Source organism: Alligator mississippiensis, chromosome 2 (genome assembly GCF_030867095.1).
Source record: "Alligator mississippiensis isolate rAllMis1 chromosome 2, rAllMis1, whole genome shotgun sequence".
In the NCBI taxonomy this organism is placed as follows: Eukaryota; Metazoa; Chordata; order Crocodylia; family Alligatoridae; genus Alligator; species Alligator mississippiensis.
In genome coordinates, this window is record NC_081825.1 from 199,265,989 (window position 1) to 199,280,276 (window position 14,288).

Below are 14,288 nucleotides of genomic sequence, written 5' to 3' on the forward strand. Positions count from 1 at the left end.
TATTTTTCTGTAATCCAAAACAAATGAAAATTATGGGTGCTCCAATAGAGATTTTTGAGGCCGATACTGATAGCTGACATTTAAGGAGGCATATTGGCCAATATGGATCCTATTTCTGATACAGCTGCCTCCAGCTGGTAAGCTGTGTGGTGAAAGGGGAGTGGGGGGGAAGCAGTGTGTGGGGGTAGGTGCTAACCAGGCAGGGTGGAGTCATGGCTTGGGGGTGAGGGGGGGGGGAAGGCAACTCCTACTTGCATCCCAGAAGGGTATGGGTGGGAGGGCCATGGGCCTAGATCTGTGTGGGACAGGCTGTGGTTGGGGTTGCATGGGGCTCTGCTTGGTGGGGCTGAATACAAGCCAGCAGTTGCAAAGGTGGCCAAGGGCATACTGGGCACTACCTACCAATTCAGCCAGCAGATGGAGGAGCAATTATTCCCCTCTATTCAGCACTGGTAGAGTACTGTGTTGTTTTGTGCACCCAACTACACAAAGGATGTGGAAAAATTGGAAAGCCCTGCAGAGGGCAACCAAAATGGGGGGGGGGGGGGGGGGGGGGTGGCATGACTTGAAGGAACTGGGCTCATTTAATCTAGGAGACAGCTTTTGAAGGCTGATATAAAATCCCCTCTATCTGTAGCAGGGTTTGAAAGAGGGAGCAAGACCAGGGCAGGCAATTATTTTAGGCAGAGGGCGGCTTACTGAGTTTCAGCAAGCCATTGAGAGCTGCATGACAGGCAGCCCAGGGCAGATTAATATTAGTTTGCTAAATTTTTTTGGGAGCCCTGTGGGTCAAACAGAATAGCCTGGCAGGCTGCATCCAGCTCCCAGGCTGCATTTTGCCCACCCCAGAGCTAGACTGCGAACAGTAGTGGCAGATGTCAAGTAGGAGCAACCGTTTCAAGTTGCAACAATTAAAGTTTAGGTTAGATATTAGTAAAGCTTCTTACTAGGATAGTAAAAACTGGAATGGGTTACCTAGAGAGGTAGTTGAAACTCCATCCTTGGATGTTTTTAAGACCCAGTTAGGTAAAGCCTTGGCTAGTTATCTAGTTGGGGATGGTCCTGCCTCAAGCAGAGGGCTAGACTAGATGATCTTCTATGGTCCCTTCCAACCCTAATTGATTCCAACTACACTGGGTCAAAGTTAACACCTGCTTGAGATAACCATCTTAAATAAAAGGCAGTAGGGGTTTAAGATTTCCCTCCCCCTCTTGGGAATAAGCAGTCTAGAACTTAAGTGGCTAAGAACTATGTGCTTTATGAGCTACAGCAGCAAGCACGGCACAAGCCAGACACCATAAAGGCACCCAGCACAAAGGCTGCCCACCCTCAGCTCCTTCACTGCAAATTCCAACTGGTACTCCAGTATTGCAAGTTGCATCATGCCCCCTGGGGTTGAGAGAAGTGGAAGCCTGGAAATCCTGGTTCCTACCATAGCTGGAGCTGTGGGTTAGGGGAGGGGGAAGGGGTAGAAAAGCAGTCAGGTAGCTTAGCTGCTCCTAATTAGGATGGCAGAAAGATGCCACTTGGACAGCCCTGCTCTAAAAACTCCAAGCTCTTCTACTAGGAAACATTCAGGAAAAAACACAAAACAAAACACTTGTCAAGTATCACAATGTTTATTGATAGATACAAGTATATAAAATCAGGGCATGAACATGTCTTGATAAATTAAGTAGACTTAATTTCAATACTATAATAAGGAAGGACCAATTCAATTTCTCACCATTTTGTTTCACACCCACAAAACAAAAAGGAAAATAACAAACCACTTCCAAGGGCATTTAACCACCTCTCCAAGCTGATCAGGTTTTGTGCAAGTCAACTGTTTTTTTTTTTCCTTTTTAAAGACTTATGCACTTGCCCAGGCTCAAGGATATTAAAAATCTAGCACATAAAGCCCATTACTAGAGGTAGAAATACAGGCAATATACTATTACGGCAACAACCATCGATTACAGTTAAGGATTCTCTGTAACAACCAAATGGATAATCAAATATTGCAACGACTCAAGTATTACACTGAGCAAAGTGCATTTCTACAGTATTCAGTGTTGCTATTCAGTTTTCTAAACTTAAAAACAGCCTATGATAACTGGCAAAGACAACCCTTGCAATAGACTGCTTCTGCTTGAGAACTTATGATGTAATTATTGCATGCTGCTAATACACTGTTATCTAAACATTAAAGATACTCTAAAATATTTTATGGTAGACTATGATTAAGACATACTACAAAAACCTTTTGCAGAAGAATATCCTATTGATTTACTTCTGCTTTAAATATTGTGAAAACATTACAGCGGAATGAATTTTCGCAGTGGTTAGGTCAAATGCAGTTACATCATAGCAACAGTATGTTTGCACAATTTAAGGCTTTGGCTGGTTTAGTCAGCTTCTTCTTCAGATTCCTCTTCTTCAGCAGTTTCCAGCCAGGTTAGCCACTGGTTGACCTGCAATTATATGAATATGGACTTCAAAAGGAAGAAACAACAAGTTTCAAGCACTCTGGCTCCCATCTGCTTCACAAAACACATGGGGAGTTTTGTTTGGATGACCTTTTTAAGAGCTGATTAGCACAATTTTTCATACGCAAACTTAACCTGTTTACACAAGCAGCCTAGGGTTCAATACTTACTGTTATTCTCCTCCTCCCATCCCAGATACCCACCTCATTAAAAAGCTTAATGCTTGGGTAAATTTGAAAGAACAAAGTAACTTATTTGTAAAGCTCTTCTGAACACTACTACAGAAGGCTGCACTACAGCAGCATTTCTCAATCTGTGGGTCATGACACAAAAGTGGGTCACAAGAATATATAGAAGAGCCATAAAAAAAAAAAAAAAAAGCCATTAAAATGGATTCTCTTTTAAAAGGAGGAAAAAAAAGGCAGGAAACTGGCTTTTCCCTTGCAGGCTGGTAGAGTTGCAGCCTGCAAGGGGCCTCTAAGTCCTACGTGCACCCCCCCTGCCCCACACACTGGGGGGGCACTGGGTTAACTGGACACTGATGTTTACAAATGGGCCTTAGTACAAAAAAAAAAAAAAAAAAAAAGGTTGAGAACCACTGCTTTAACAAAGGACTCTAGCAATTTCTGCCAAAAGATTTACCTGGAATAAAGCTTTGCCTTTCCCTGGAAACTCTTGAGTAATATCTTCTTTCCATGCCAAAAAGGCTTCTTCCTCAATAATTTCCATGTCATAGAAATGAACAAAGAAGCGCAGTAACATGCCTATAAAAGTAAGACAAGAAAAAAAAAAAAAAATAGTTGAACAAAAAACTTAATGTAGCCCTAGCATCAGAAACAGTTTGTCTGGCCGTAAGAAGCTCTAGGTTAGACTCAACTGAATGTTAAAAGTGTGGCTTAAAATTTCCTAAGTACACCATGTAGTCCCTATGGTATCCAAAAGGGGGGGGTGAGGGGGATGGGGTTGAGAAGAGACAAAAAACCCCCCCACATCTCAGACACTGACAACACTTGACAGTAGAGTATTCTAAGCAAAAAGAGGTTTTAACGAAACTCAGGGGTGTTTACTTACACACACACACACACACACACACACACACACACACACACACACACAGAGCAGGGAGCTCCAAGAGCCTTTTAATTGAAGGACCCAGAGCATCATATGCATCAACATCTCTGCTGCTCAAAGAGATAGCTGCAGGGGTGCTTTAACTAAAACTAATTATTTGAGCTTTAAAGTGCCCCCACTGACATTTTTCAGTGTGGGGATGCCAATACATGTGACAGTAGTCTCTGTTGGAGCGTGGTAAATTACCATGTTCCAGCAGATTAAGAGTCTGCTCCGACACACTAATTACAGGACATCAGAGCAGCCTTGCTGCATGTGTATAGTCACCTTCAGTGTAAAGAGGCAGAATTCATCCTTATGAATTCATGATGCTGCTTAGACAAGTCAACATGTTAAAAAAAAAAGTTTACTACTATACCTTTTGGAAAGTTGTTGTTGTAGCAGTGCACCTGAAGTGCATATAGAGCACTCACTTGTAGATCAACATGGTCATGAAGGAACTTCTGCATTACTGGCTTGAAGGAAAGCAGCAGCTGTTTTTCCTGCTCTAATTGCTCTTTAGAAGGAGCAGATGAAGAATCTGGTTCATCATTAGGTGGGTTTACTTCACTAGAAATATACTGTAAGAAACTAGAAAAAGAAATGTCATTAAAAACCCAAAATGTTTTATTTGAGTAAACTGCAACATGAAGACCCATACATTAAAAAGGTAATTATTAGCTAGACTCAGTTTAGTCAGGTTCTATTTGCAACTATTTGGAACACAGACATAATTCATGTTGACCTTATGGCCAAATTAGGTCTCTGGTTAGGATCTGTAGGTCCAATTGTATTTAAACTGCAACAAATCTTTTGGTTCTTTAGTTTCTGTTGGGGCAAAGGAATTTCAAGAGAGTGAATGCTGACTTCACTCCTCAAAACAGCCTCTCTTCCTATGGCAATGTTTAATGGTGCTTAAGGCAAATCATCACCCACCTCCATTCTGTTTCAGGAAGGAGTGGCAGTACAGGATATCCTTTGCTAAAATTAATGAGCACAGAATTATAGTCCCTTTTCACAGTTGTTGCTGTGGGAGGTGCATGCTTTATTCCCTAGATAGAAATTATTCAATAAGAAATTTTCATAACCACTGAAGTAATATTAACTCACACAGCAATTAAAAAAACAAAAATGCTTCTCACCTGGTCATCAATATATTCACAAATCCTTTATCTACATGAAGTTTGGGTGAAATGTTATCTTTAATCCACTTATAGATGACTTGAGGAGATGGATCCAACTTTATTTGCTTTAACAGTTCCTTCTCTAGTTTTAGAAGTGGGAATAAGAAACTAAGACCTTTCCCTTCTAAGATCTCCAGCATACGATCCTTGTTCTGGTCAATCTCTGACAACATAAAAGAAATGAATGCCGATTAAAAACTTCCTTCCCACCACAAAGTCTACTGAGGGACCCAGACAACTTTTCTGTTTTGGGGACTCCTCCGTACTACTTGAACGTGGTTCATTGCGTGTAAGTGAAGATAGAAAAATTCAAGTCATTATATCAAAAACTAAATGGTTTTAGATCATTTTAATAAGCCTGGTAGAGAGCTATTTTGATCACTTACCAGGCAACATCTTCTGCATATTGACTTTGCTTTGTTGGAAAAGTTCTGTTAACCATTCACGATCTTGTAACTTGGCTAATTGTTGAAGGCAAAGCAAGAAGAGGGGGAAATGGGTGCCACTCTCCAGCGGTTGAGCCAGTTCGGAAATGCTCACCAGTTCTGAAATGATGGCACGGGCTGCAAATTGTGCTAAGTAGGATTTCACCAAAGGGATGTCTACCTCAAGTTTCGGGCACTGGTCCAATACATTCAGGAATGCCTAGAGATAGCAAAACAGTGTTAAGACTGTAAACACTAACTTACAGGGTAATAGTTATACATGTTCAGTTTAGTCTATCAAAGACGTTTTACTCTTATACTAGATTAAGGCAAGAGATGAAGAACCCTTACTAAATTAAGGAACTGAACTTCTGAGTGATGCCTAAACAGCCACTATACTTATTTGTCACACTGTCATCAACTGCTTGGATTAATACCCTATTCTTGTATAATTGGTAGTTATTGCTGCATTTAAAAGAAGTACCTGCATGAAGTTGTCACTAGTGGCTATTCCTTCCTGTTTGAGTAAACTGATCAAAGAACTTGCTTTCTCTCGGTCTTCATCCGTTCGGTCTAGGGATTGAATGACTACTTTGCTCAGCATCTCTGGAATAAAGGGTTTTGGAGCTCTCATTTCTCGCACACTATTGACAGCATCATTTGCATTTCCATTGTTCAGGTACTCTGTCACAACAGCTTCCTGAAGAGACAAGCAAACAAGTCAGTCAGTCTCATTTGTTTGAGAAACTAGACAAAAACTGGGATGTCTGAACAGTAGAAAGCAAACTTACAGTTTGTTTAAGTAGTTCTTCCTTAGAAGGTGGCGGCTTTTTGCTAGTCTTTGCAGGCTTCTCTTGGATAAGCGGTGGATTTGTCTTGAGACCAAGCTGAGGCGGCTTTAAAATGGAAGATAGGGTAATTTTAGAAGTCAGATTTCAAATGGTCTAATGAAATATATAGCAAATATGTAGAGCTAGCAAATACTGGGTTTTGCATACTATTTTACTGTAAAAAAGCAAGAGAACTTACAACGTTTAAGTAAAAGGGCCAAAGGATGCTGTTTTATGTACACTGCCAAGGCACAATGAAGCCCTAACTAGTCTTTAAGCACCAGAAGTAGGATTTGACATGCATGAAAAATTAAATATTTGGCAATGAAACTTATTGTTCTTATTAGTTACCTGTCCCAAAGGTGGTGTTTGAGTGCGTGGTGGTTGTGCACTGGGAGGAATCATAGTTATCTGGGGCTGAAGCTTTGGCACTTGGTTTTTATTCATTAGGAAAGACTGTGCAGGTCGCAAGCTGATCTGTAGACAAAACCCCCCCCCCCACAATTAAAAAAAATAAAAAACTAGAGAGCTTTGAGTGCTGAGGCTTTTCACTTCAGGATATTAAATAAGCCTAGACTTACTCTAGTCTTACAATAGTGTGCTCTATGGGATTAATTCCCTTATTTTACACCTGTCAAGCTAAGCTAGAGTTTAGACTGGTCCAGCTATATGCCAATATACTCAAGCACTGGTGAGTGAACCAAGGACAAAAAACAAAACAAAAAAAATAAATCTATAGTTCTTGAATTTTGTTTAAAAAAAATCCACGTACTTGAAAATCTTGACTGTTGGCTTAGTGTCAGATACAAAGTTTAAACTGCAAGTATCAATGCAGCAGTAGAATTCGTTCAGCTACAGACCCAAGAGATTTTAACAACTTCTGTTATCTGACACAATCCAACAGTTATTAGACCTGCATGTGACTATTTACATTTTCAAAGAAGATTAAGATGTCTCAGTACTATGCATCTGAATACATGCACTAGCCAGTTTTCAGACTCAGGTAAATGTCATTTTATCATAGTGCTTAACTCCAGAGCAGAGAGCCTGGAAATAAGCATTCTGTTAGACTACTGTATGACAAAGACCGGAGGAATGACTAGGGATCATGAGGGGGGCAGGTTGGGGGAGGGGAGGAAAAAAAAAAAAAACAAAAAACCACACTCAAGGAATTGCCCTCATATCTCATAATCTTGTTCATAGGACGCTGGACACCCCAAGAAAATAGGTGAGGGATAAAAAGTGAAAGCAAAGAAGGACAAAGAAGAAAGGGAAGAATAAGAGTAAGTAGAGTTCCAGCATTAGTCCTCGTAATAACGCGTCTTGCTATAATCATTGGGCAATGTTTAAAATAAGCTTTAAGTAATATAGGCATATACCTCATCTGCATTAAGCTGTCCCTTCTTAGAAAACCGAGGTGGCATATCCTTCGACTGTCCTTGTTGCTGGGATAATAGTCCCTGATTCTGGTTATGGTAGAGCTGGCTTTGCCCCTAGTTCAGAAAACGGAGATACAGAGAGAGAAGTGTAGATGATGGGGCACTGCACAACATATGGCAGTAGCATCAGGGAACCAGAAGAGCTCCCTGTCTGCCAGGAGGGAGAAAGGAGAAAAAAAAAAGTAGCTTCTATCCCTAAAATTAGGACTTTTCTTTTTTTTTTTTAGAAGAAGTGCGCACACAAAACCTCAAGACACCACACTGCAATTCCTGCCTAAGGCCATGCTGATATGCACTTCTTTCCTTCAAGAAGTTTTATTTTTGAGTCTTGTGAGACTTCAAAATGGGCTATCTTCCATATGGAAGATAGCCTGCCTATCTGGAAACAAAACAAAATTACTCTTTGGCAACACATTCCTTACCTGACTTTTCAAAAAAGATTTTCCTAGGTCTCCAAACTGGGATTGAGCAGGAGGCATAAGATGTCCCCCATGGCCATTGAAGAGTTGATTTGAACGATGACGTCCCATAGTAGGTGAAAATCTATCCTGAATAACTCCAGGACCAGTACCAATTCCGCTTCCTAGGCAAAAAATAGAAGTGAATAGTAAAATTTGAGTACTACATAGGCGATCATAAAAAGAAAGCATCTGACATGGCAACTTTAAGCTCTCATACCTGGCATTTGTCCGAACATATCAGCAAGCCCTCCAAGTGGGTCCCTGTCAAGTTTCATCCTTGGTGGCATAAACGGTCCCTCCAGAAAGAAGTCGCTTCTCATCCCTTGAGACATAGGAGGAGGAATAAAAACTCCTAGATCCTTCAAAAAGACAGAAAACCCACACAATTAAATCAAACTGGTCTTGCATACCCTGGACAGCACAATTTAGATTAAACTACCTAAAACACTGAATTCTTAGTTTTCCCAACTCCCACTGGACGCAAACTCTACAGAAGAGTCCTGAAGCATGCCACTGATTTGATGTAGACACATGGAAGGTACCTACTTTTACTGCATCTTGACGGATTTGATTGATAGTCTTTGGTCCATTGTCAAGAAAAGCTTTGCGAGGAACCCAGTTGTGTTCTCTCAACTCCACAGTATCCTTAAAAAAAGGGAAAAACAAGCAAACAAAGTTAAAAATTACTTAAGTCCCCCAAAACAGAAACTCAAGCAGTTTCCTGAGGTCCTGACAAGGGATCTGTAATCTTACCTGCAGCAGGAAACGAATCCTTGCTGGCAATTCCTTACTTGACATCAAGGAGCGCATACGGGCAAAGTACTGATCCATTAAGGACTGAAGAGAAAGAGATAAACGAAAGCCCACACAAACCATTTAGTTGCTCAGTTTCTCATATAATACAATACAACCAACCTCTTTAGTGGGAAACATCCAAAAATACGCCCTGTAAGCTTCTCTTCACTTCTGAAGAGAAAGTAAACTGGACTATAGCCAATTCACCTCCAGTACTTAAAAATAAAACCCCAGCCACCTGTGAAATAGTAAAAGCTGTAAATACTCTGTATTGTTTCACTACGATTTAAGACTAGAGATAGCTATAGATGTACACTGCAGTAGATCACTTCCCTACACCAACCTAAGCACACCTATTTGTTCTTGAGTGTTCTACATCTATTACCTTAGTATAATGGTGGAACTTGGCTTCAGAGAGCCTAAGAAAATACTTGTTTCCATGTGACAGGCAGATTTAAGAGTAGCCATATCAAATTATCCCTTACAAATCCAACATTGCGGGGGCAGGGGGAAGCCAAGGCAACACCCAGTTCTCCATTTCAGTGTATACCTTGTGATAAAATGCTGCAGATTCTTTAAAGTCTCTTACTTCCTTCAAGTGCATTTCTTCTGAACTGCAATATTGGCAACCAGACTGAAGCTAGATCACCAAATCAGCATAGTTTGTGAACCAAGTACCCAGCATATCATACCGAGTTTGAGACATACCTTGGCTTTTGCATGGTCTAATCTAGGTCCCACTGTCCTCATTATCTGACAGAGGCACTCCAAATCCTCCCCCATATCCTTGAGTTGGACTCTCTTCTTCTTTTCCAAAAGCTAAAGTGAAGAAAGGTACATTTTAAATATACAATGCACTAAACAAAAGTTAATCAGCTTTTATAGTTCTACTGCAAATCCTCTGGCACCTAACCGTCATCAGATTTTTCGCTAACAGCTTTGTTAACTACATCCGTCATGCTACTTAAAGACTATGACTTTTAAGAGAAGTTTTTCAAAGTCTCCTCAAAGGAAAGAGGAAAAAGCTTCAGTATGTAAGACTTGCAAAAGAAATATGGAATATTTCACTTTAAAAGACCATTCTGCAAATATAGCATACGCCAAATTTAGAAAACTCCCAGCACTTACTGTTTTGATGCACTTATGAAGGATAGATTCATGAATAAGATCAAGCTTGCCAAGTTCTCCAATGAATTTGATGTTCCCCAGCATCTTAATCTTGGCAATGGCTCTCTGTTCTTCCTCCTCAGGGAGAAGGGGAGCATCATGCTTATCGTAGACTGGAAAAAGAAGAATTTGTTAGAATACTTCTGTGCAGGTTTGATTATTTACCACTTTCCCTTTATGAAGAAAGTGTGAAGTCTTACTATCAACATTTCGGGTTCGATTTTCAAATTCATCCTGGAGTTTAGAAATTAGGAGGCGTCTGAATGTCTAGGAATAATTAAAAAAAAAAAAAAAAGATTAAGTTCCAGAATAATGCGGTTAGCCACACTATCAGGATAAGACCCAGAGGAATAATATACTTACTGTGCTTTGCTTCTGTCCTGGATGACTCTCTGCTGATGGGCCATCAAAGTTGGGTGCATCTTCTGCCAGTCGCAGACATAGTTGAGCATATAGCGAGCTATACTTTGGCTCTTCAAGGGCTTTGTCTACGATCTAAAGAAAAAAAGTGCTATCCTTACTAGAAGCATTTGCCTTTATTCTTTGAGACTGACAAGAAATTATGAATAGCTTATCCACATGAGACTAGGTCAACTACAGTGGGAGTACTACTAAGTACTCTCTACAAATTAGGAGCCTGGCAAGCATGGCACAGACAGTACAGTCATTCATTCAATCGCCAACCAGACAATCTCAAATACCCAAGGAAAAGAAGGAAAAAAAAAAAAATCAAAAAAAAAAAAATCAGGCAAGTGCTTCAGTCTTGCGTATTTGGCCACATTTACAAGCGTTTAACACACAAGTACTCGACCCCCCCCTCCCCCAACACATTAAATGCAACTGCTCAGACTACTTCCCACATTCATAAAGTTTCCAATGTGGCTCAATTTCATTTTAGTTTGCATATTTAATCCCATTTTCCTTCACACATTATCGTGGTGCTTTCACCAAGATTAAAATCGCTCTCTCTGAACATGTACAACTGATTATTAATTCCACCTAAAGAAAGCAAGTACCAAATTCAGCATATCTAACTTACCAGCAGTATGACCCCTTTTAGGATGAGCTTAGACTCTACACCCACATTGAGGAGCTCAAGGCATAGCTTGTCAAACTTTTCAGGAGTAAGCTTATTTAGTATGCTAAAGAAAAAAGAAAAAGGGAAAAATTCCAGATACCTTTACATAAAACCAGATTTCAATTTTCTTAAAGGCCTTTTTTCTGCATCTTAGAGGCAGTTTAGATGCGTCAAACAGGAAGTTAGGGTATGCAAAAGAAATATGGTCCCAGGAAAGCATGTTTTGCTGTATAAATACAATTTTTCTGTGCTGCGTTTTCTACTACTACTGTCCCACCAGATAAGCCAGTTGGGTTCCTCACCCACTCAATTAAGGGAGCTCCTTCAAGCTCATGCACATTTTTCATACCCTCTTACAGGAATAGCATTTCAATAACTATTTCATATGGAAACCATTACTACACTTTGAAAGTAACCTCTTTTCCATTTTGTCTTATCAGTCAAAGTACTCCATTTACCCACTACTAGCAACCTTAAAACAGAACAACTTACCCTCTTACTTTCCTGAAGATTGCGTCATGTCGTTCTTTATCATTTGCGGAGTCGTCATCTCGTCTAGTGCTTCGGGAAGGAATCCATTTCTGAGCGTTTTGCCCTGGGGTTTTCCCCAGGAACTCGCTGTGAATATTAAAGAGACACTCGTATAAAAATACAAAAGTGGCTACTCAAATGCTGCCTTTAGTGGAACTACAACTCTAAATATCAGACTATTAACTCATAATTCTTTTTTGGCAGGCACTGTAAGGCTAACAGTAACTTACAAAGCAGATTTGGTATTCCCTAGTGGCCAAGTGATACAGGGAAAACAAACAAACAAAACACACAACAACTGATACCCCCCATGTTTTAGCTACAAAGCTGCAGGCAAAGCAACACAGGAATAGGTTCTTCTGAAGAATCAAGACAGTTTGATAGACTGGACTGACCAAATTCTGTTACAAGCTTAAAGCATTTCATGTAGAAGAAATATTTTTACACACACCCCCCCCCCCCTTCAATTTAAAAATTGCTGCTAAGCACTCATTTATGCACATAGTACAGCAAAACATACATACCTGTTACCGGCAGTCTTGGGATAGTGCTGAGGTGCACCCCTACCACCTCCTCCGCCTGAAGAAGCACTATTGCCAAAAAACAAAATTGTTTAAGGTCAACACACTATTCCAACTCCATGGACTTCTCAAAAAGAACATCTCAAACAGAAGTAGCTAAAATTTCAGTGAACATTTGAGAATTCAGGTATGCATCTCATAAACAAGTTAGAGAGCCCAACTGCTTTACACTCTATACAATTAGACTTCCCGTGTGATCTGATCAGTTTCTGTCGTCAGATTTTTATAGTGACTTCTTGCAAAAATATCAGTACCTGAAACGAGAAGCACCCCCTTCTGCAATCGCACTCTCCACTTTGGCGGCTTGACAATGAAGAATCTTCAAAAGAATAATATTAAATTGACGGGGTGGGGAAAAACAAAACCTAGAAAAACAAAGCAAGCATCTGTATTACAGTGGATTGTTTGCAACCCTCATAACCATAGTTAGGTTTTTTCACAGCTAAACAGTTAGCTTACTATTCTTAATAATGGAAAATAAAGGAATCTAGACCCTTTCTTCTGACCTAAAAGACCTGGAGATTTCATATTTCCTTCTTTCCAACTGCTACAAATTACTTCAAAACAAACCACATACCAAAGAGTTTAAAAATTAAATGTTATTTATTCTATTATGCACTACAGCAGGTACAATTATTTTGCTAGTAGAAATCCAGGGACATCCACACAAAGGCCAAGTTTGGACAGACTGCATTAAAGCACAAAGCCAGATGCAACAGATGACAAAACGTTTGATCAGGGCCTACTTCACGTAACAGACCGATGTAATGCCTGCTGAAACTCGGTTCCTACAGTACTTCTGCAGCTATAGGAAAACCACTGCCCTAATAACACTAAGGTCCTAGGTTTGATCCCCCAAATTGGGCAAGATTAGCATTTTTCAACCCATGGATCACTGGGTCGTAAGAATATGAGGGTTGGGAACAAACTTTAAAAATGGATTATTCTCCTTTTGAGAAATGTGGGAAACCATGGCTTTTTCCCTTGCAGGCTGGCAAGGGGCTGCTTGCTCCCTGACCCTGGGCCCAAGGGGCACTGGCCATTGATGTTTCCAAATGGGTCCTGGTACAAAACTGCCTGGGAACCGCTGGGCTACATCATCTCTTGAGATCCCTTCTTTTATGATCTACTGCAGCAGTTTCCCAGTCTATGGTATGGGCACCACCAGCAGTACGCGTTAACAGGTTTACTATAAATTCCTTTATATGACAAAAACGTGCTGGTGGTACTTAAGGTTGTATCATTTTAAATTGGTGGTAGGCAGTCTGTCAGTGTTTGGTGACCGCTGATCTACTGGATTTTCTGCTCTTAACTCTAACCAGAGAGTGTGGAGGCGATACCAGCTCTGAGGAGGAACCCAAACGCGTGGGGGGGGGGGCGCTTTATAAAACAAACAATCCCCCTCCAATCTGTTTTACTTTCATCACCTACTTTATTTGCTTAAAGCCCTCTATAATAATAAGTGGGGGCAGACAAGCTCCCCTGCTAGGAGATAAACTAAGAAACCATTTTTAAGAAAGCTGCAAGGCCACGAGGGGAACGCTGCTGGCCAGGCCCGGGCCGGCTCCCGGCCGCACAACATGGCCGCGGCCGAACAAAAGGGCTGCGGCGGCGCAGCCCGGCCGGAGCAGCGGCGCCCCCCGCCGGCGCTCCCCAGTCGTCGCCCGCGCCCGGCTCCAGCCCCTTTTGTCCCCAGCCGCGCTCCGCTGCACGGGTCGCCCCGGCTGCCACCCGGTCGCCCCCTGCCTTGCCCCCCAGGGCCGCGGCTCCCCCGGGACAGCGCGGCGAGACCTCGCCCCCAGCCTCAGCCCTTGCCGCCATTTTGTGGCTCAGAAAGAGCGAGAAGATGGCGGCCATTTTAGGCGACCGCCATTTTAAGCAGCAGAATTCCCCCCCGGCCTGGTCAGGCCTGACCCGGCACCGCCCGGCGCCAGCCCCAGCTCCTCACCTTCCCTACGGCCTCGTCAGCTCCCCCGGGTCCCGGCGGCTCGCAAGGGCGGAGAGACGAGAGGAGGGAGGGGGGAGAGGGAGCCGGGGAGCGGGGCCGGGGTAGGGAGGGGGGGGAACGTGCGAGGCAGGGCGCGTCTCCCGAATCAACAGCGAAGGAGCAGCCGCCGCTGAGAGCTTCCCTCCACCACCTCCATAGAGCTACGCTGCGCCTCGCCGCCGCCTCTACCGACCGCGCACTGAGGCAGCTCCACTAACTTTATTACCCTCGG

The 14,288-nt window shown here is 42.0% G+C and overlaps 1 protein-coding gene and 1 non-coding gene across 2 annotated transcripts; both read right to left on the reverse strand.

Moving 5' to 3' along the window:
- Positions 1-1,600: 1,600 nt before the first annotated feature.
- On the reverse strand, positions 1,601-14,269 carry EIF4G2 (eukaryotic translation initiation factor 4 gamma 2; the record flags this gene model as incomplete). Its single annotated transcript, XM_014602130.2, has 22 exons — positions 1,601-2,453; positions 3,111-3,232; positions 3,958-4,169; positions 4,721-4,925; positions 5,149-5,407; positions 5,672-5,887; positions 5,979-6,083; positions 6,369-6,494; positions 7,397-7,510; positions 7,879-8,039; positions 8,135-8,276; positions 8,464-8,562; positions 8,671-8,754; positions 9,421-9,531; positions 9,841-9,992; positions 10,080-10,146; positions 10,243-10,374; positions 10,919-11,021; positions 11,450-11,575; positions 12,013-12,078; positions 12,324-12,388; positions 14,018-14,269. Coding segments are annotated over 22 exons (2,985 nt in total), but the record flags the coding sequence as incomplete, so codon positions are not given.
- Positions 7,190-7,360, reverse strand: LOC132248950 (small nucleolar RNA SNORD97). The gene has a single exon (XR_009460421.1). It is a non-coding gene; the product is annotated as a small nucleolar RNA SNORD97 (small nucleolar RNA).
- Positions 14,270-14,288: the final 19 nt, after the last annotated feature.